Raw genomic sequence first — 21114 nt, 5'->3', positions numbered from 1 at the left:
TCATTCATTCATTCATTCATTCATTCATTCATTCATTCCTTGTTGTATTCTTAGTGACTCAGTATCACTGTGGGATGCAGATTCCATGGTTTGGGATCCTGGAGTCCTGAGGTCAAGTTTCAACAAAATTATATCTGGAGAGTTCTTTCACTCTTGTGACTGTAGTTGTCGAGGGTACTTTGGTTTAGGTAAAGGCCGTGTAAATGACAGAAACAGAGTGGTGGCGGAAGGGATCTAAATTCAGGAAGAGAGTTTTGATGTGTAGATGCAAAATGGCACCATTTAAAACAAGTCTGAGGCTTTGTTTCAGCCCACAGTTCCATTAACTGAATTTGCATCTCACAGTCACAGAAGTAACATTTCCACATCCCTGCCATTCTAAATATCATGAGAATTAAATGTAGCCAAAAATTTTCCTCAGCTTGTGAAGATCATTATATGACACACAGTAAATTCAGGCAAAGGGAAAAACTCTCTCAATACTGGTAAGAAAAGCACCTAGGAGTGATCACTTGAATTACAGCTAGACTGCATTACATTGGAAAACAAATGCACCTGATTTAGAAACAAGGTCATAGCCTGGGCTACACTAGTATATGAAACAAAAAGCACTTTGAGAAGTGCACGCCTTCACATTTTCTGTTCATTTAAATTTTTGAACTGGAATAAACAACTGCTTTCTAGGTCTATATTCCATCTGACCAGAAATGTACTAAGAAAATGTCAATAGGACAGCTCTGGTCATTCTAGTTTATGGAACAAAATGCATTTATAAAATAGCTTTATTTAGTACCCTGTATTCTATCCCCAAATAGTTATAGTTGGTGATGAGGACTACATGTTTCCTGTTCCAAAGCAATAACTCATAATCTAACATCACCAAGTTTTAAAGAAAATTTCTGTAACATTGAAATTCAATACATATTGGGATCTTTCTCAAAAATGCCAGCAAAATAACTGATGCTATAGCTGTGACAACACTGCTTGCCTTCATTGTATGTCTGTTTAAAATTTTTTTTTCTTTAAATCACATTCCCAAACATGGTATGGTCCCATAATTGGTAATCCAGACTACAGGAAAAGATATTTTAACTATGTTAACTTATTTTAAGTAAAAATAAGTTCTAACCTGACCAAGTTCTTCATTAAGGTCTGATGTGTTAACCAGGGCTCCTTCATCAATTTCTTCATCATAAAAATCCTTATCCCATGAAATGAAGAAGGAGCCCAAGAATTTCTGCATTTCTACTGTGACATACATGGAGACAGGAATAATAAAGTTGAACAGAACCATAAATGATAGGAAGTCGGTGAACATTTTCAAAACCTAAAACAAAAAAAAGTTCATGCTAATTAGATGTACAGTTCCATTAAACAAATGTAATATAAGGAACTAGTTAACTTTCTATCTTTTTATTTCAATGCTAAAAGCACTGCTCTTGCTACCATAAAAAACTTCCCAAAGACACTATATCATTGGTCAGAATTATCACAGTATGTGAAAACACCCTCAATTTTGTCATTATTCTTCAGTGAATGTACCTTTTGACTCCATACTTTTTCACTTCCTTACACTGTCTGCTCCTCCCACACCAAGCTAGGAATGTAGGAGCAAAGTTTATATGTAGGCATTCATTACGCTACTTGCATGATATATCACAAGCTCATATTATATTAACGTGCCAGCTTATTGCCCCAATTGTTTAAAACTCTTAAGAGCTAAAAACAAGCGTAGAAGCCTAAATTAAAACAAAATAAAACTCTAAAACTTAACTATTTTAATGGCTTAGGGCTACCATACAACCAAGAGAGAACCCAGAAACCAACAAAAGGTATCATTAATCTAAGCAGCATTTCAATAAAGGATGGCATGGTAACAAAGTGCTAGTTAAAATGTTTAGCATAAAACAAATTACCTTAAAAGTATCCCGCTCTTTCTGGGTCTTTTGGTTATACCAAGGTTCATCATTATATGGGGTATTTTGCCAAACATACTTTAGAATAGTGCATACTGCAGCTTTGGTCAGCAAGATAGATAAATACACAATCAAGAAGAGATTAATGGACCTGAAAAATAAGATATTATGGACTGAAAAACCATCTAATTACTTAAGATATCAACCAGATATAACTTAAACCATTCAGTTTTCTAAAGCTTCTCCTGCATATGATGTGTAACCACAGCACAAGCCTGTATGTATGCAAGAACCTCGGTTATCACGCTGAAGCATTACTCTCAAGTGGTAAAATGGAAAAGCCAGTCCTGACCTGTTTGTTGGTCACCAATGCTACCCAAAGTGCAATGGCTGACTAGCTTAATGCACCTTTAGTAAGGATCGTATAAAGTGACAGGGGACGGACACGGACACACACACACACACACACACACACACACACACACACACCCATTACCTACTCAACCCTTATAGAAGGAGTAGGTTGTCTCTGTTTCCCTGAATCCTAAAGATCTGGAGTAGAGGGTGGAAAAGCAAATGTACAATCCTCAAGCTTAGCGTGGATTCTTTTAGTCTGAAAGTAGACCTATGAAGAGGGTGTCACTGATGTACCGGATATCCATGCTGACAATAGCTAGGTCCATGCCAATGGCAACTGGCTTGAGGGTCTACCAGGTACCAATTCAACATTTGCCTGGAGACTATTATCTATGTTGTAGATCCTCCTTACATATAGCAACTATACAACGCAAACCATTATCCAGAAGCAAAGGAAATAAATTTATATTTCAACTAAACTCTGCCTCTGAATAGCGATGTGAGCTTAGGAAAGTCACTTATCTCTTTGATGATTTCTTCATCTGTAAAGAGAACACGCTAACAGGAATTACTCCACAAAGCTGCTCAGAGGGTTAAATCAAATCAGAAACAGAAATCATTGAGCACAGTTTCTGGAACATAAAAAGTACTCAAAATGGTAGCTGCTATTATAATTGATGTTGTTTTTTCATTATGGTTCTTACTGGAATTACTGAGAAGTAACTACTTCAATTCAATAACTAAAGAAATTGTGGTGCATACTAACTTTTCAACAGCAGAACGTTTCTGAGATTTCCCTTGGTAGTTCAAAGCCATTTTGGTTTCCATTCCAGTGTAAACAGCAACTCCTAAGGAATAAAAGAATAAAATGAAAATTAAGTCAAAACAAGCTCCCCAACCAGCTGGATCTATCAATTTTTTGCATCCTTTAAAAGTAGGAATTTTAAACTCTCTTCTATTCACCAGTTAATATATCATTTATAGTATCATTTTAATTCTACATAATTTATCATATTTCAAGTTAGTTTACCATCTTACAAATTCCCAACACCTAAAAATAGGCTTAAATTAAATGGCAGTTGTCTGTGTTCAATTTTTAACATGTACTATTTATACACAGGCTTTATAATGCATATTTCTGATAAGTGTATCTTAAAAATTGTTCACCATATATCTTCTTGGTATTTTTTAGTGTAGCTCCTTTCAACAAGAGATTTTCGGGTCCCAAAGACCTAAATAAAAAAAATGAACACAGCTTATCCAAACAGCCAAATAAATAGAACCATCAACATTTTGCCCACACACCTATGTCCTGGGTTGAGAATGAATCTGTCTACTTATATCACATGCTTACTCCCCAGGACAAACTGAAAAACCCTTCCCTTGGAAGTTACTTGAGGGTACAGCACAGATAAAAGCACAGTACAGGAGTAGCCAGCAACACAGAGGCAAAGGGATACGCACAGAGGTAAAAGGATTATGAGTCATAGACAGCAAGATAAGAACAGGACAAAGCAGCAGAAAGCGAGACACAAAAAGAGAAGTTGACAGATAAAAGACTGGGAAAGCAAAGGTGGTAAAAAGGCACAGTGACATATTTATGGAGAGGAGCGTTAACCCAACTTTGGGGGGGATAACTGAGCAACCAGGTGTTTCTTTTACTTCCTTTTGAGTATAGTATGAAGGCCAAGAGGAAAAATTGAGGTACTAAATGATAGAAGAGGGAAAAAATACATCCCTTTTTACATATGTTTCATTATAAATGATTAGCCTTTCATTTTATTTAAGTCCAGGTAATTCTCCCAGCATTTTATCCACTGCCCATACCCTCACTCTCCCTTAAATCACTGTTCTCCGGGTATACTGCCAGTACTGTGTACCATTGAACAACCTAGGAAAATAAACAGTGTCTAGGAGATATTTGGGAATATCAAAGTGTCTGGAGCTCTGCAATTCTGGAAACCTTCAGCATCACTCCCAATACCACCGGCCTCCCAGGACACACACAACTCAGAGCCCCTAACAATTATAAGGTTGGTTATTTAAGATCCATCAGTAGGAGATGGCTTGTTACTCCAGATTTATTCACTTTCACACCTCTCTCTCTATAAAAACAGGTATTTAGCTATTTTAAGGACTTACAACAGAAATACCTCCCCTCAAAAGACAGATGAAAGGAATAGCAAACTAACCTTGCAACAGCCTCAAGACTATTACTGTAGATACTGATTCGCCCAACAAACCTGCAAAAAGAACATAATAGCAATGAGTTTTCTACATATAGGTAAAATCTATATACCACTATTACAGAAATGGTTCAAAATACAAATAATACAAAAGAGATAAGACTTTGATCTATGAATGTCTATTATAGTTCTGAAAAAAAATATGAAATAGCAGTAACATTTTAATGTAATTCTTAAAATATTATTTTAACAATGTAAATATACTAAATTGATATTCAAGACCTTCTTGGCATTGTGCATACACATTACACCTGTCTTATTTATACTTTATATAAATAATTGGCTTCTGTTAAAGATTCATGTAAAGAAAGGTTTCTGGTGCTAACACAACTTTCAGAACCATTATTTAGCTCAGTAGTTCTTTCACTTGAGCATGCATCAGAATCACTGGAGGGCTTATTAAACTACAGATTTCTAGGCCCCATCCCCAAGTTTATGATTCAGGTGAGAATTTGCATTTCCAACTAGTTCTCGGGTGATGCTGACACTGCTGGCCTGGATAACCCTTTAAGAACCAAGCCATTAGTTTTAGGCAGTGAACACTTGATCACCATCTTGGAAATTTCCAAACTGTCTTGAAGCTGATTTCATTACTGAGCTTGATCCAATCACTTAACATGGCTAGGCACAAGGTAATCTGCACTTCTGAAAAAATGGGGTAAAAAGGCTTAACCCCTCCTTAACAAGAATGCTGTGAATATTTTATAACTTGCATTTTTTTCCAGAAAAATGGAACTTATTATTACTGTATTCTAAAATATGAGTTTCTGCTGATTCATTCATCATATATAAATTGTGCAAGTACTGTGATGGGTGCTAGAGATACACTAATAAGTAAAAAAGATATTACTTACCCTGAGACAAACAGGCAAGTACAATATGAGTGATTACCCCTAGGGTAGTGAAAGTACAAGGTATTCTGAAGTCACATATCAAGGGCACTCAAGCTAGTCTAGAGAATTAGGAATAACCTTCCCTGATCTAAAATTCTCCTTCATATTTAAGGAAACTAAAAAATTCAGGAGTTGCCCTATAAATATGCAAGGATGTATATTATTCTCTAACTCAGGCAGAATCAGTCACCCCCTTTTCTGTGATTCCATGGGCCTTTCATTCACCTCTGTTATCTCACTGTACTGTAAGCCTAGCTTTACTGTTTTATCTCCTTTGCAAACTGTGAACTAAGACAGGGAACAGCTGTTTTGATTTATGGTTCTAGTTTCTAATATGAAGGTGAATACAGAAGAAGGAAAAGAGGAAAGAAGGAATGGTGGGAAGGAGGGAGGGGGCACTGTTCTTATAGTAGGATGGCTACTTTGTTTTTCCACTACTGGGCATGGGTTTAAGCCACACCCAACCATATGACCCATTATGACCAATAGCAGTCATTAACAAGACAGCTGGAATAGGTAATGGATGCCACCTGTAATGGTGTAACAGAATAAAATTAATTGGCCCACTTGGGGATAAAACCTGTTACTCTACCCTCATTGACACCATGCTCTAATCAGCCAAACTGAACCAATCTTAAAAATCAAATTCCAAATTTCTGACAACCCACAATGACCGTTAATCAGCAAATCTACTCCAGAAAGCCTAAGCATAGTAAAATAGAGGACATTACACCATTTCACTACTTCTTCCACTAATCTGTTTACTGCGGACAAAAAACAGCCTATTCGAAATCATCACATAGAAAGATAGAGTGCCTACTAAATGGGTGGCTCCATATCGTCTTCTCTCTTTGATGTTGAAAGACACATGAATTGGTTTATTTTTGTTTTAAGTTAACACTGGTTAACGAATTAGTTCGGTAGATCGATCTTACAGGATAACATTATCTTAAAATTTGATGAATGGTCATGTTTATAAATAACAAAAATAACAGAAAAATCACAAATAAGATTCCTGGGCCCATATACCTTATCTTGGGCTGGAGTGAACAAGGCTGATATATGGTTCATTTCCCTTCCAGAAGGAAGAGACAGCTCATAAAAGCACAAGTGAAAGAAGAGTGGTAAGTGGTGGGTGTTTCTTTGCAATACTAGTGGCAATGATAGGCAGAACCAAGAGACAGCAGTAAAATGAAACCAGAAGATATTTACTTGTAGAGGTCAGGTTGAGGCTGTTCACATTCAATTGCTGCTCGGAGTCTGTCAATGGATTCAGCTGTACCTAGTGCAATGGTGTCACGTACTGCAAAATGTGTCTAGATGAAAGCAGAAGAAAAAGCAAAAACAGAAAGTATTTCTTTTCGTAATCATACACCCACCTGATTCCAGAAACACAGTATGTTTTAGTAAGCAGCTTTGGCTTACTAAATAATACAAATATCGATGCACATTTCCAACTAAATAAAATTCTTAAAATCTATTACAAATAATTACTAAGCTATCCCTACTGCAAGGGGATTCCAAAGATAATGAAAAAAAACTAAAAGCTTTTCTTGATACTGACAGCAGGGATAATTCCATTTGCAGCATGCATATAATTAACTGAAAACCCCATAAAAATGTAATGCATTTACTTCTACTGATCCCTATTATTTTGCTCACCATAGTGTATAGTGATGTAAATATATACATATGAATTGAACATAGCCCTTTTGGTCATAAGACTGCTAACACCTTGCGAACAGAAAGAAAAAATCATTAATAGTTCCATTACACAAATAGCATAATTAATGATCCTGAAAATGCTAAAACTGGCAACATTTCATATGAGGAGCAGGGAGATGATGTATCTTGCTTGAGTCAGACAGAGTATTCTACTAGTGTATATTATGTACTTGATTTACCCAGATCTCAAGGCAGGCTCCAGTGAACCCATTTATAAATCATCAAAGAAAGGTTGACACAGATTCAAGGACTGTACCACTTACATAGAAGGGAAAGCTGTTGCATGGTCTTTGGGGAATAATATGGAACTGCCTGAGCTATATTTAAAACTATCTCCTGACTTTGAAAACCTATGTACTTTTATTTTACTTATTTTTTAAAATATATTTTTATTGATTTTTTTTTTTGAGAGAGAGGAAAGGGGAGGGAGAGAGAGAGAAACATTGATGTGAGAGAGAAACATCAATTGGCTGCCCCCTGCACAACCCCTACTGGGGATCGAGCCCGAAACCTGGGCCAGGAGTTGAACCAGCGACCTTTTGGTGCATGGGACAACTCTCGACCAATGAGCCACATCCGCCAGGGTGAAAACCGATGCACTTTTAGCTGATTTGATTGGATCAACTTAACAACTTTTCCTCCTATCAGGGAATCTTTAGGTTAGAGTCTTGATTTTTACCTTGACATTCCTTCAAATATACAGTGATACCTCGGTTTTCAAATGTGATCCATTCCAGAAGACCATTCGAGTTCTGAAACGTTCAAAACTGAGGGATTAACAGCCGACGGCTGGGCCTCAGGATCTTGCCCTCAGTGGAAGCAATGTGGCATGTTCGACTTCCGAGGAGTGTTGGAAAACCAAAGCATGTACTTCTGGGTTTACAGTGTTCGTAAATCGAAATGTTTGTCAACGGAGACATTCAAAAACCGAGGTACCACTGTAACTTTGTTTTTGAACAGATTCAAGGGGACTAGTTTATCACCATACCCTAAAGCACAGAATATAGTCATCTAAAGCACTTAAGTTTTCCTTTTTCACATACTGAGCCCTGGTCCTCAACTCCAGATGGAATAAACAAGCAGAGGAAGGCCCTGAAGGATATACACAGAAGTGAGCACATTAGTATCCTTCCTTAAAGGCAGCATACAGAGGATAGGTCTTCATGCCCTGCAGAATTCTGGATGACAGCCAGAACTAACTCTGGTCAAAGGTACCAGGGAAGTAATTTATCCTCCAGTTTGAGCAAAGTTACTTTAACAGATTTGTAATTCTTCCTAGTTGCAATAAAGCAAACGTTTACCAAACTACGCCCTAAGGTACTGTTTAAAAGTCAATCAAATTACTCCAGATTACATTTTCTATATGCCAGGAACGAACATTTTTAAAGAAAATATTCATCACTTTTAAAATAATAACAGATCAAACTGTAAGGTGAGAGTACTTGTAAATTATTTTTATAGTTACATACTTTCAGCCTATGATTACTCACATTTTAAAAAGCCTAAATAAAATATTGAGTGTGTTATGTCAATATGAAATGCAAGCAGTGACACAAAAAATGTGGTGGCTTTTACTTGGGACATGGATTTTCCTCACCCAAAACCACCCTTTTCCCAAAAGTTGAGAATTTGCTTAGAAGTTCAATGATAATTACATAAAAGCTATCTTCAAATACAGAACTTACACAAATAAGATAAGATAAAAGATTAGGGGGCAGTGGGAAGGAGTACTTAATGATGAACTATCCTGAGCTTAAAATGTTTAAGCAAGGTTTAGTCGTTGTTACCTTGCAATTGGATTCCCCATCAAGGCTGGCTGTAGTAACATAACAGGTTCCATCACTAGTGCAGGACGATAGAAGAATAAGATCACAGGGAAAGGTTTCATCTGCCTGTACTTCTACTACATCACCGACCTAGAATGGAGAAAAAATAAATATAAATATTCTCAATTCCAAACAAAGCATTCATTATATTGCAAACTGAAGGCAAAACAGTAGTAAGGAGACCTCTCCTGCTCTGGGGCCTGGAGAGTGTCTCTGCATCCTACACCACATGAAAAATTGTTCCCGAATAGGTCTTAAAATTCTTATCTTTATCTGCCAAATTGCATAGCAAATAGGAGGCAGGTGAGATCTTGTGATGCTTTCAGATTACCTTAGTATTGAACTTTAATCTCCAATGAATGACTTCAGCACCCAGGGACCCCTTTGCTCTCTCATATTTCTGGCACTGATGTTTGATAAGACAATGATCATTATCATTCCATGAATGAATCAAGACAAGCTATGTCTCAACTTGAGAACTTCATGAACACTGGCCAGCCACACTCCCACTCTGCATCATGCATATTTTAATGTTTTGCCTTCAATGTGATAATGGCTGTTATTGTTGGGTGCCAATTCCTTCTTCAGTGCTCAGAAAACCTCAGTTTAATTACAGCACCTATTTTTCCCCATTTTTGAAAAAAACTCAAATAGGTCATTTTCCAACAATTCATCTGCTATTAGAAGAATCAATTAATACAGCAATGAGAAACAATTTCCTAAGTGCAAGTACCCCAAGCTCCAAGTAGAGGAAAACATGAGAGAAGAAATCACGAACCATTTCTATTGCAGATAATTTAAAAATGTAGGTAATAAGTCATAATGGTTAACAGCTAGGACTTTTTAACCTGACTTTATGCCCCAGCTTTGCCACTTGACTATATGACCTTGGGTAAGTGCCCTAGATGATTGCAACTACCTTGTAGGACTGGTTTGAGCATGAATGAGGACAAAGGTAGTGTTTTGCAAAGTCCTGGCATATAGTGACCATCTGATAAGTATTACTTATAATTACTATTAATACCCTGTGACTCCTTTACCCCCAACTTTTGTTAGGAAAGATGTATAGGAAACCATCAAGTCTAGCACTTTCCAACATTTTTCACACAGGGGCACATAAAAACACTGTTATACAGCACCCTCAGATAAAGGGTGGAGGCTGCTGGTAGCAGAAGGTGACCCACTTATGAAACAGTCGCTATCTGGTACACCAACCCAGACCCACTAGTTGTGAAATGCTGAACTAATAAATAACACACCTGCCTCCTATTTGCTATGCAATTTGGCAGATAAAGATAAGAATTTTAAGACCTATTCGGGAACAATTTTTTTTTTCTTTGCCAATCTTCATCAGTTGCCAAAGCAACAGCATCAATAATTGAACTAATTTGTTTTGTAAATAGCATTTTATTTTGTTGGCTCTATCCTCTCAATTACATAAATTTATGTTGCTTACATAAAACCACAATTGATGCTTAAATAAACAAAAGAAAAATAAATGAAACCCTAAAGCACGTTATAAGAAGGAAATATTCAAAGCATAGAAGCTGATTCTCAGGCACTGAAAAATATAAACCACAAAGAAAGAATTTCTTCTACAACTTTTAGGATTTGCTTAGATATTAACTATCAAGGTTCCTGTATCTGGAGTGCAAGTTGAGGCCTGGTGAGATGGATATGGGCCAGCTCTCAAAGGTCCTGGCAGGACAGGCTTAGAGGTCGAGGCCTCACCCTGAAGGCAAAGGGGAACTGGGAAAGGACATTTAAAGAAAAAGAACAACATGGTCCAGTTAGACAATCCACTCTAGAGTTCTGGTTCTTAGGAAGTTAAAAGCCAGAAGAGAGCAGCACTATCCCTCAACATAAATATTAGAAAATCTACAAAATCTTTTTTTTTTTTAGTTCATCGGAGAGTTGAGGTTGCAAGGCAACCAAGTGAACTGAATTTCAAAGTTTGAAAAGTCCCTCTGAGGAGACACAACTGTTTCACAACTGACAAAGCACAAGATGAAGAGACAGCTACCATAAACCTGCATAGGAAAACAACTAGATTTCAAACCAATTCTAAAAGACTAGGTAGGAGCTAACATGACATCAGAACCTCAGCAAGCCTGACAGAAAAAAACAGACCATAACCACTCATTAGTTCTTCTCTACAGGCATCCGCTGGGTGCTTCTGAGAAAGGAAGAGGGCAGGAGACCTAAAAAGAGTCTTCCTCACTGGTACAGGCATAGAGGTCATGATTGACTGTGTCAGAATCGTGGACCCTTTTCTCATTTGAGGCAAAAGCCATCTGTGTCCAGGAGAAAGGCAAGAAACCCTCCCTGGCATAGTATCAGGGAAATGTCACTACTGCTGGAAGATACAGAAGCAAAAGCCATCTGCTGCTGGGGATGGGACAGAAAACTCACTCATACCAAGGACTTAGCATTAATAAAAGGCAAAGTTCAGCTGCCATGTGAGGTGGGGTAGGAGTACTGAGAAAGTTCCACCCTAAGGTACACAAGGCCTGCCTAATAATGAGCATGATTATCTAAAAAAACACTATTCCAAACAGGAGCCTTGCAATGAATAACAAGAAATAGAAATCCCCCACTGAGGGAGGAGAAAAGAGAGCGCGAGAGCACGAGAGCCGAGGAAGGGAGGGAGGGAGGGAGAGAGGGAGAGAGGGAGAGAGGGAGAGAGGGAGAGAGGGAGAGAGGGAGAGAGGGAGAGAGGGAGAGAGGGAGAGAGGGAGAGAGGGAGAGAGGGAGAGAGGGAGAGAGGGAGAGGGAGAGAGACATCCACTGTGTCTCAGGGATGTAGGACCTGCAGAGGGTGGAACAGGAACACTGAGAAAAACCCTTTGGGGCCCCAGGCCCCACACAAAGCACAAGGAAATGGCAATCCAGCCCTCCAAGAATCTGAAGTCCAGTGATGTACTGAAATATCAATAGCTACAAACAAAAACCAAAGCCAGCCCCAACTCCTGACTAGATTGATGCAACGCCCAACACTAATGGGCTGACAGAAGAGGCCTGCCCAGTTCAGAATATGAATACTGTCTACCTAGGTCTTTAGCATTTTTTTATATACAATCTCCAAATTTCAATTTTAAAAAATGAGACACACAAAATACAGACAAAAATGACCTATCATCAAGAGATAAAGGAGTCAACAGGACCAGCCTCAGAAATGTTCAAATATTGAAATTAGGAAACAGGGATGTAAAAATAGCTATGATTAAGATTTTAAAGTACTTAGTGGAAAAGGTAGACAAGATACATGTGCAGACAAAGAATTTGGAGAGATGGAAACTACAAAAAAATAGAACAAACAGGGAAGTCAGAAATGAAAAACATGATATTATAAAGATGTTCTTTAATGGACTCATCAGCAGACTGGATACAACAAAGGAAATAATCAGTAAATCTAAACAAACTCTTCCAATATTTCTAATGCCAAAATCCATACTCTTTCCCTTACAAATATCTGTGATTTTTTTATATTTGAATTCTACAAGTTCTGTTTCTAGGCTCTCTTCTCTATGTTGTATGTGATTCCATCCAATCTCATGGTTTCATATGCCATCTACATGCTGATGAAATCCAAATTTCTATTTCCATCTAAAACATCTCTGAGCTCTGGTCTCAACAATTCCATCTGGATGTCTAATAGGTATCTCAATATTAACATGGCCAAAACGGAATTCCTAATTTCCCTTTATTCCCATCTGCCCTGTTCTTCTCCATCTTATTTAACAGCACGAGCATTTTGTTAATAGCATTATTTAATTCATCCAGTTGCTCAGGCAGAAACCAAGAAGGCTATCTTTATTCCTTTTTTGCTCTATGTCTCACTCCCTACATCTAATATATCACTAAATCCTAATGTCCACTAGTTGTGGACAACTTTCTTAATGTCCCTCTGCCTCAGTTTCATCACTTATAAAGAGGAGATAATAATATAAAAAGGGCACATCCTACCTCATAAGACTGTTGTGAATTAAGGATTAAATGAGTTAATATAATTAAAAGGAGTGCCTGGCATATTTATATAGTATATAAATGTTAACTACTGTTTTTATTATCATTATCTCTACTACTATCATCCTAATATAAACTCTTGCCATGTTTTGCAGTAGCCATCTAACAGGTCTCCCTAATTCCACTTTTGCCACTCTCCAGAGTCATCTTTTTTTTAATTTTTATTTATTTTATTTTATTTTTGTTTAAAATATTACAGATGGCCCGGCTGGGCGTGGCTCAGCAGTTGAGCATCGACCTGGGATCCAGGCGATCGGGGTTTGATTCCCGGTCGGGGCACATGCCCCGGTTATGGGCTCGATCAGTGACTCTCTCATCATTGATGTTTCTATCTCTCTCTCCCTCTCCTTTCCTCTCTCTGAAATCAATAAAGATATATTTAAAAAAAAAAAATATTACAGATGTCCCTTTACCTCCCCAAAGACCCGTTCCACCCCATCCCATCCCCCTCCCCAGTCCCTCTCCCCACCATTGTCCCTGTCCTTGGGTAGTTCATACATGCATATACATTTTTTGGTTACTCTCTCCCCCTCCACCCACCCGCCCTCCTCCATCCCTCTGACATTCGTCAGTCTCATCTATGTTTCCATGTTATTGAATCTATTCTCTTCATCAGTTTATTAAGTTCTTTATATTCCATGTATAAGTGAGATCATGTGATGTTTGTCTTTCTCTGCCTGGCTTATTTCACTTAGCATAATTTTCTCCAGGTCCATCCATACTGTCCCAAAGGGTATGAGATCCTTCTTCTTTACAGCTGCATAGTATTCCATGGTGTAAATGTCCCACAGCTTTTTATCCACTCATCTACTGATGGGCACTTGGGCTCTTTCCAGATCTTAGCTATTGTAAACTGTGCTGCTATGATAATAGGGGTGCATATATTCTTTCTGATTAGTGTCTCAGGATTCTTAGGATACATTCTTAAGAGTGGAATTACTGGGTCAAAAGGCAGCTCCATTTTTTATTTTTTGAGGAACCTCCATACTGTTTTCCACAGTGGCTGCACCCGTCTGCATTCCCACCAGCAGTGTACTAGGGTCCCCTTTCCCCACAGCCTCGCCAGCAGGAGTCGTTTGTTGATTTGTTGATGGAGCCATTCTGACAGGTGTCAAGTGATACCTCTTTGTGGTTTTAATTTGCATCTCTCTGACGATTAGCAACGTTGAGCATTTCCTCATGTGTCTCTTAGCCATTTGTATGTCCTCTTTGGAGAAGTGTCTATTTAGGTCCTTCGCCCATTTTTTAATTGGATTGTTTGTCTTCCTTTTGTTAAGTTGTACGAGTTCCTTATATATCTTGGATATTAACCCTTTATCTGATGTGTTTTTGGCAAATATGTTCTCCCATACAGTGGGCTCCCTTTTCATTTCATTGATGGTTTCTTTTGCTGTACAGAAGCTTTTTATTTTGATGTAGTCCCATTTGTTTATTTTCTCCTCAGTTTCTCTTGCCCTAGGAGATATATCAGCAAACATATTGCTACAAGAGATGTCTGAGATTTTGTTGCCTATGTTTTCCTCTGGGATTTTTATGGTTTCATGTCTTACATTTTAAGACTTTTATCCATTTTGTATTTACTTTTGTGTATGGTGTAAGTTGGTGGTCTAGTTTCTTTTCTTTGCATGTACCTGTCCTATTTTCCCAACACCATTTACTGAAGAGACTGTCTTTACTCCATTCTATGCTCTTGCCTCCTTTGTCAAATATTAATTGACCATAATGGCGTGGGTCTATTTCTGGGTTCTCTGTTCTGTTCTATATGTCTGAACTATATTTCTGTTCTCTTTATTTCACCATCTAACTGGATTGATAATCTTGCTGGATAGAGTAGTCTTGGTTTCAGATCCTTGTTTTGCATTACCTTGAATACTTCATGCCATTCCCTTCTGGCCTGTAGTTTCTGATGAGAAGTTAGCTGACAGCCTTATGGGGACTCCTTTGTAAGTAACAGATTGCTTTTCTCTAGCTTCCTTTGAGATTCTCTCTTTGTCTTGAATTCTTCCTTTAAGATTCTCTCTTTGTCTTGAATTCTTTCTTTGTCTCATACCTAGACACATTTTAATTAGGATGTGTCTGGGCATGGGACACTCTTTGAATTCTTCTTGCTTGGGACTCTCTGTGCCTCCTGAATTTGTGTGACTTTTTCCTTGACCAGGTTACGGAAGTTTTCTGCCATTAATTCACCAAACAGGTTCTCTAACCCCTGCTCACTTTTGAACTCCTCTGGCACTCCTATATTACGAATATTGTTACGTTTCATGCTGTCCCATAGCTCCCTTAGACTGTCCTCCTGTTTTTTAACTGTTTTTTTGTTTTTGGGTCTCTGACTGAGTGATTTTTTTTCTACCCTGTCTTCTAATTCACTGATCTGATCCTCAGCTTCCTCTAATCTGCTATTTATTCCTTCCAGTGTATTCTTTATTTCTGCTATGCCACTCTTCATTTCTGACTGGTCCGTTTTCATAGTCTCCATATCTTTTTCATGCTGCAGAGCATCCTTACAATCAGTATTATGAACTCTGTATCTGAGAGATTGCTTATCTCCATTTAATTTAGCTCTTTTTCTGGAGACTTCTCTTCTTCTTTCATTCGGGGCTTGGATTTTGGTTTCCCCATTTTGGCTGCCTATTTGGGTTTGTTTCTATGTATTAGGTAGGTCTGCTAGGACTCTCAGTTTTTTCGAGGGTCTCTGGTACAGGCCAATGTCAGATGCAGTTTGTGATTGGCCCCCGAGTACCCTGTTTGGAGCTATCAACAACCCTAGGCTTAAGGTCTCCTCTGCTGGGGCTGGGTGCATTTGGACAGGACCAAGATGCACACCAAAGCCTGCTTTTCTAAGGCCTGGGTCCCTAAGCAGATCAGGCAAAGACTCAAAGCACTCTGAGGTCTGCCTCTGCCTGCAAACTGATTAATCTGATTCTCTTAATGAGCCTCAGGCTGTAGAAGCTCCACAAGGTGGGGCTGCTGGTTGTTATCAGTCTCTTAAAAGCCTCAGGCTGTAGAAACTCATCTGGGCAGGGAGAGAGGCTTTCCAGCAGGGTGGGGGAATTGCTTCCCTCCTCAAGCAAAAGCAGAAAATTGGCCGCCTGAGAAAGATGTCCTCCACAGTCTGGGGGAATGACTCAGCACAGGAATCCAGAAAGGTGTCCCCTGATCTCACTCTCCAGAGCCCACAACCCCAGACTCTCCCCACACAACTCCAGTCCACTCCACCTCCCTCTGCTCTACCCCAAGGTGAGTGGCTGCACACGAAACTTTGTGCGTTGGCTCTTTAAGAGGGTGCCTGCAGTTCCAGCTGCCTCCTTGGCAGACAGAAACCCAGCTGCTTTTCACAGCCAGATGTTATGTGGGCACCTTTTTAGTTCTGGTGCTCTTGGCTGGGAAGCCTAGCCTGTAATTTAGGCCCCGGAGTCCTCTGTGGAAACCCCCCGCAGCTGAGATATCCCTCTGGACCTTCAGCTGCTGCCTGTGGGAGCCCAGCCAGCCCTCTCGCATCTGCACTTCCTACCAGTCTCTATGGGGTCTCCACTTTTCCTCCTTAGTTATGAGGGTGCTCTCCAGCTAGTCTTCAGCTGGTTTTCAGGATGGTTTTTCTGTTTCAGTTGTAAATCCACATTGGTCCCAGGAGAGTGTCAGTGTAGCTTCCACTCAGTCCACCACCATCTTGGATCTCTTTTTGGAGGATCTCTTTTTTTTTTTATTTTAAAGATCAAGTCACTCCATGACTTTGAAACCCTTCAAAGAATTCTCATTGCATTGAGGATACGGACTAAGTAACTCTCCTGCTCAACAATTAAACATTTAGACATGTTTGGTTTATAAGCATCTCTTTACACATACAAATACTACAGAAAAGGCTCAATCAAATAATCATATAGCAATGTCACACAACAGCATCAACTTATTTAATTAAGGTTATACCTGGATGAGGTAAGCCTTAAGGCAATAAAGCCTAGTGAAGGGTTTTAGTGAAGGTAGAATATGGGAGTATTTCTAAAGGAATGGGGGTGATAGCAAAATCAGAAAGAGGAAATGGGAGAAAGAAAGACAAGTGGGAGACTTTTACCTGTTTTGCAAATTTCACTATATGTCCTGTGAGCAACAGATTTAATGTTATGAATCATTTAGGATGCCTTGGTTCATATGTTAAACAGCAATGCTGAGTTTCTACAACTGGTTTGAAAAATTCAGATCCTAACTACTCTGGTTCATCACAGGGTCTTTCCCTCTGGGATGCAGAGAATAGAGGGGGGGGGAAAGGGTAAAAGACAGACATTCTACGCCAAACTCAGGTAGCCCTCCTATGTTGTAGCCTTCGTCCCATCATTACTATAAGATGCAAGACAATTTACCTATCATTGGGGATATGGAGAACTTAAGTCAAGAAATTCCAGGTATTTAATAAATAATTCAGCAGTGATAACACTTGATAAAACAGGAAGTATAATTTTTATGAATTTATGACAGTCCTAAACCATTCTGAAATGATACCGTCACATACCTGCTACTCTCTCTGTTCCACCTATTTTCTTGCCTTGTTCTGGGGGATTTGAATTATATTAGCTTTCATATTTTAATCCATATTCTCATAGAAATATTATTTTTAAAATAATATCTTGCAAGATCAACAAAATGGACAAACCCTAAGCCAGACTAAGAAAAAAAGACTCAAATAGCTAAAAAAGAGAAGACATTACAACTGATGACATGAAATAAAAAGGATAAGAGACTACAAACAATTATATTCCAATAGGCTAACCTAAAAGAACTGGATAAATACCTATAACATACAATTCACCAAAACTGAATTATGAAGAAATAAAATACCTGAACAAACCTAAAACTAGTGAGGAGATGAAAGCAGGAATCAAAAACCTCCCAAAAAAGAAAAGACCAGGATCAGATGATTTCACTGGCGAATTCTACCAATCGTTTAAAGAAAAAATAACACCAATCCTTCTAAAATTCTTCTAAAGAATGGAAGAAGACAGTATACTCCCAAACTTATTCTATGATACCCTAATAGCATTACCAAAAAAGAAAATTAAAAAATCCAACTACAGACCAATATCCGCAATAAATATTGAAGCAAAAATCCTAAACAAAATATTACCAAACCAAATTCAACAGTACATCAAAATGATCATATGCCATACCAAATGGAACTTATCCTTGGGATTCAAGGAGGTATATACAAATCAATAGATGTAATACAATACATAAACAATGGAGAAAAGCTATATGGTCATCTCAATTGATAAAGAAAAAGCATTTGGCACAACTCAACACTCTTTTCATGACAAACATATTCAATAACCTAGGAAGAGAAGGAAATGTCAACACAGTAAAAGCCACATATGAAAAACCCACAGTTAACATCATACTCAATGCGGAAAGACTTTCTCTCAAAGCTTATTAGACAAGAAAAAGAAATAAAAGGCATACAAATTGGAAAAGAAGTAAAATTATCCAGTTTTGCAGATGATATGACATTATAGGAAAAAAAACCCTAAGGATTCCACAAAAAAAGTTAGAATTAGTAAACATATTCAGTAAAGTTGGAGAATATCAAACCAACACCCAAATATCAGTTGCATTTTTATACACTAACAATGACGAAACCCAAAAGAATATTAAGAAAACCCATTTACAATAGCAGCAAAAGGGATAAAATACTTAGGAATAAACTTAACCAAAGTAGTCAAAGACTTGTACATTGAAAGCTACAAAGCACTGCTAAAAGAAGTCAAAGATAACACAAGCAGATGGAAAGATATTTCATGTTCATGGATTAAAAAACTTACTATTGTTAAAATGATATTTCTGCATCTATTGCTATGATCATGTGATTTTATCCTATATTTGTTTATATGCTGTATCACATTTATTGATTTTTGGATATTGTACTAACTTTGCACCCCTGGAATAAATCCCACTTGAGCATAGTGTAGGATCATTTTAATGTACTGCAATCTGCAGATTCAAAGGAGTTCCTATCAAAATGCCTATGGCATATTTTGCAGAAAAAGAATAAAATTCATATGAAATCTCAAGGGACTCCCCTGCAAAAACAATCTTGGAGGGGCAAAATAACTTAAATGCTTCACACTCCCAGATTTCAAAACATACTATGAAGAACAGTAATAAGGATGGTGTGGTACTAGCATAAAGACAGATATATAGACCAATGAAACCCGAATAAACCCTTGCATGTACAGTCAAATAATTTTCACTAAGGGTGCCAAGAATATGCAATAGGCAAAGGACAGCCTCTCTTCAACCACTGTTGATGTGTCAATGTAGGTTCATTGATTTTAACAAATGTACCACTCTGGTGGAGCATATTGGTGACAAGGAAGGTTGTACCTGCATGGGGAAAGGGGGTATACAGCCCGGCTGGTGTTGCCCAGTGGTTGAGCGTCAACCCATGAATCAGGAGGTCACGGTTTGATTCCCAGTCAGGACACGTGCGTGGGTTTCCAGCTCGATCCCCAGTAGGGGGCGTGCAGGAGGCAGCCGATCAATGACTCTCTCTCATCATTGATGTTTCTCTCTCTACCTCTCTCTGGAAATCAATAAAAACATATTTATAAAAAAAGGGGGAAGGGATATATATGAACTCTGTCCTTTCTGCTCAGTTTTGCTATGAACCTAAGATTGCTCTAAAAAGTAAAGTTAATTATTAATTAAAATAAAAACTGTTGGCAACAAAAATATTATTTGATGTAGACAAGTCTAAAATCTTACTGACAGGAATCCTGTGAAGTAATAATAAATAATCGTTACTTTGAATAAAAATTTTAAATGCCTGATATTAAAAATCATAATAACTTTGGATATCTTATACATTGCTGATAGAATATAAAATGGTAAAAACTGCTGTGGAGAACAGTTTGTACCTCATGAAAAATTTAAATACAGAATTACTGTATCATCTAGCAATTCTTTTCCTAGGTATATACTCAAAAGAATTGAAAACAGCTGTTCAAACAAAAACTTATATATGAAATGTTCATACCAGCAATATTCATAATAGCCAAAAGACAGAAAAAAAACTAATTTCCATCAACTGATGAACAGATAAACTGTGGTACAGCCATAAAATGAAATATTATTCAGCTGTAAAAACTAACAAAGTACTAACATATACTACAACATAAATGAACCTTGGGAACACTACATTAAGTGAGACGCCAGACACAAAAGACCACACAGTGTATAATTCCTTTTATATGAAATATATAGAATAGGTAAATCCATAGAGAAAGAAGATTAGTGGTTGCCAGGGATTGGAGGAGGGAGGAATGCGGAGTGACTGCTTAATGGCTTATGGGGTTTCCTTTTAGGGTGATGAAAATATTCTGGAACTAGGCAGGGTTGATGGTTGCACAACACTGTGAATGTACTAAATGCCACTGAATTAATTGTCCATTTAAAAGCGGTGTGTTGCCCTGGCTGGTGTGGCTCAGTTGGTTCGAGCGTTGTCCCACGCACCTAAGGGTCACAAATTCAATTCCTGGTCAGACCACATACCTAGGTTGCAAATTTAGTCCCTGGTAAGAGGCAACCAGTTGATGTTTCTCTCTCTCTCCCTTCCTCTCTTTAAAATCAATGAAAATATGTCCTTGGGTGAGGATTAAAAAAAATAGGTGTTTGTTTTTTTTTAATCATAATAAAGAAGAATGAACTCAAAAATTAATACCTTGATTTTTTCACTTTCTTTTCTAACTCGCTTTGCATTTTCAATAATGTAAACATGTCTCTTGTTGACTTCCTTGTCAGCTCTGTGTCTCAGCCAATCTTCATATCCCTAGAAGGATAAAAAAAAAAACTATATAATCAAGCTCACGTAATGAAGTTGTTCATTTCTATAACCCCCTCCATGAGTTATCAGCAGATATTTATACTTACAGTATTAATTTCAATTCATAATGCTAAAGAGACAACACTATACATTTTTATAGAAAAACTAAGATATGCTTTCAAAATACCACTTAAATAGCATTATTGTGTTAAAAGGTTCCTCCATTCTATATTTAAATATTAATGAAAACACAGGCATTAAGCCTTAATATTGTTCAACTGTGAAGGACTATGATCTGTTCTAATCTACTCTTATTCA

General features: G+C 37.9%; 1 protein-coding gene across 8 annotated transcripts in view; it reads right to left on the bottom strand.

The window, feature by feature from the left end:
* Positions 1–21114, bottom strand: part of ATP11C (ATPase phospholipid transporting 11C (ATP11C blood group)) — a 144095-nt gene that overhangs the window by 53630 nt on the left and 69351 nt on the right. For 7 of the 8 annotated variants that reach the window (XM_081126277.1, XM_081126279.1, XM_081126283.1 and 4 more), the window contains exons 5-12: positions 20695–20802; positions 8925–9053; positions 6625–6728; positions 4466–4516; positions 3441–3505; positions 3040–3121; positions 1917–2067; positions 1130–1327 (exon numbers count right to left, since the gene is read on the bottom strand). In XM_081126277.1, the coding sequence (XP_080982403.1) occupies positions 1130–1327; positions 1917–2067; positions 3040–3121; positions 3441–3505; positions 4466–4516; positions 6625–6728; positions 8925–9053; positions 20695–20802 (888 nt within the window). The remainder of the gene's footprint in view (positions 1–1129; positions 1328–1916; positions 2068–3039; positions 3122–3440; positions 3506–4465; positions 4517–6624; positions 6729–8924; positions 9054–20694; positions 20803–21114) is intronic. The other variant, XM_081126281.1, reaches the window with a different exon arrangement.

This window comes from Miniopterus schreibersii, assembly GCF_964146895.1.
Source record: "Miniopterus schreibersii genome assembly, chromosome: X".
Lineage (NCBI taxonomy): Eukaryota > Metazoa > Chordata > Mammalia > Chiroptera > Miniopteridae > Miniopterus > Miniopterus schreibersii.
This window is presented reverse-complemented; position numbering and strand designations above follow the sequence as displayed.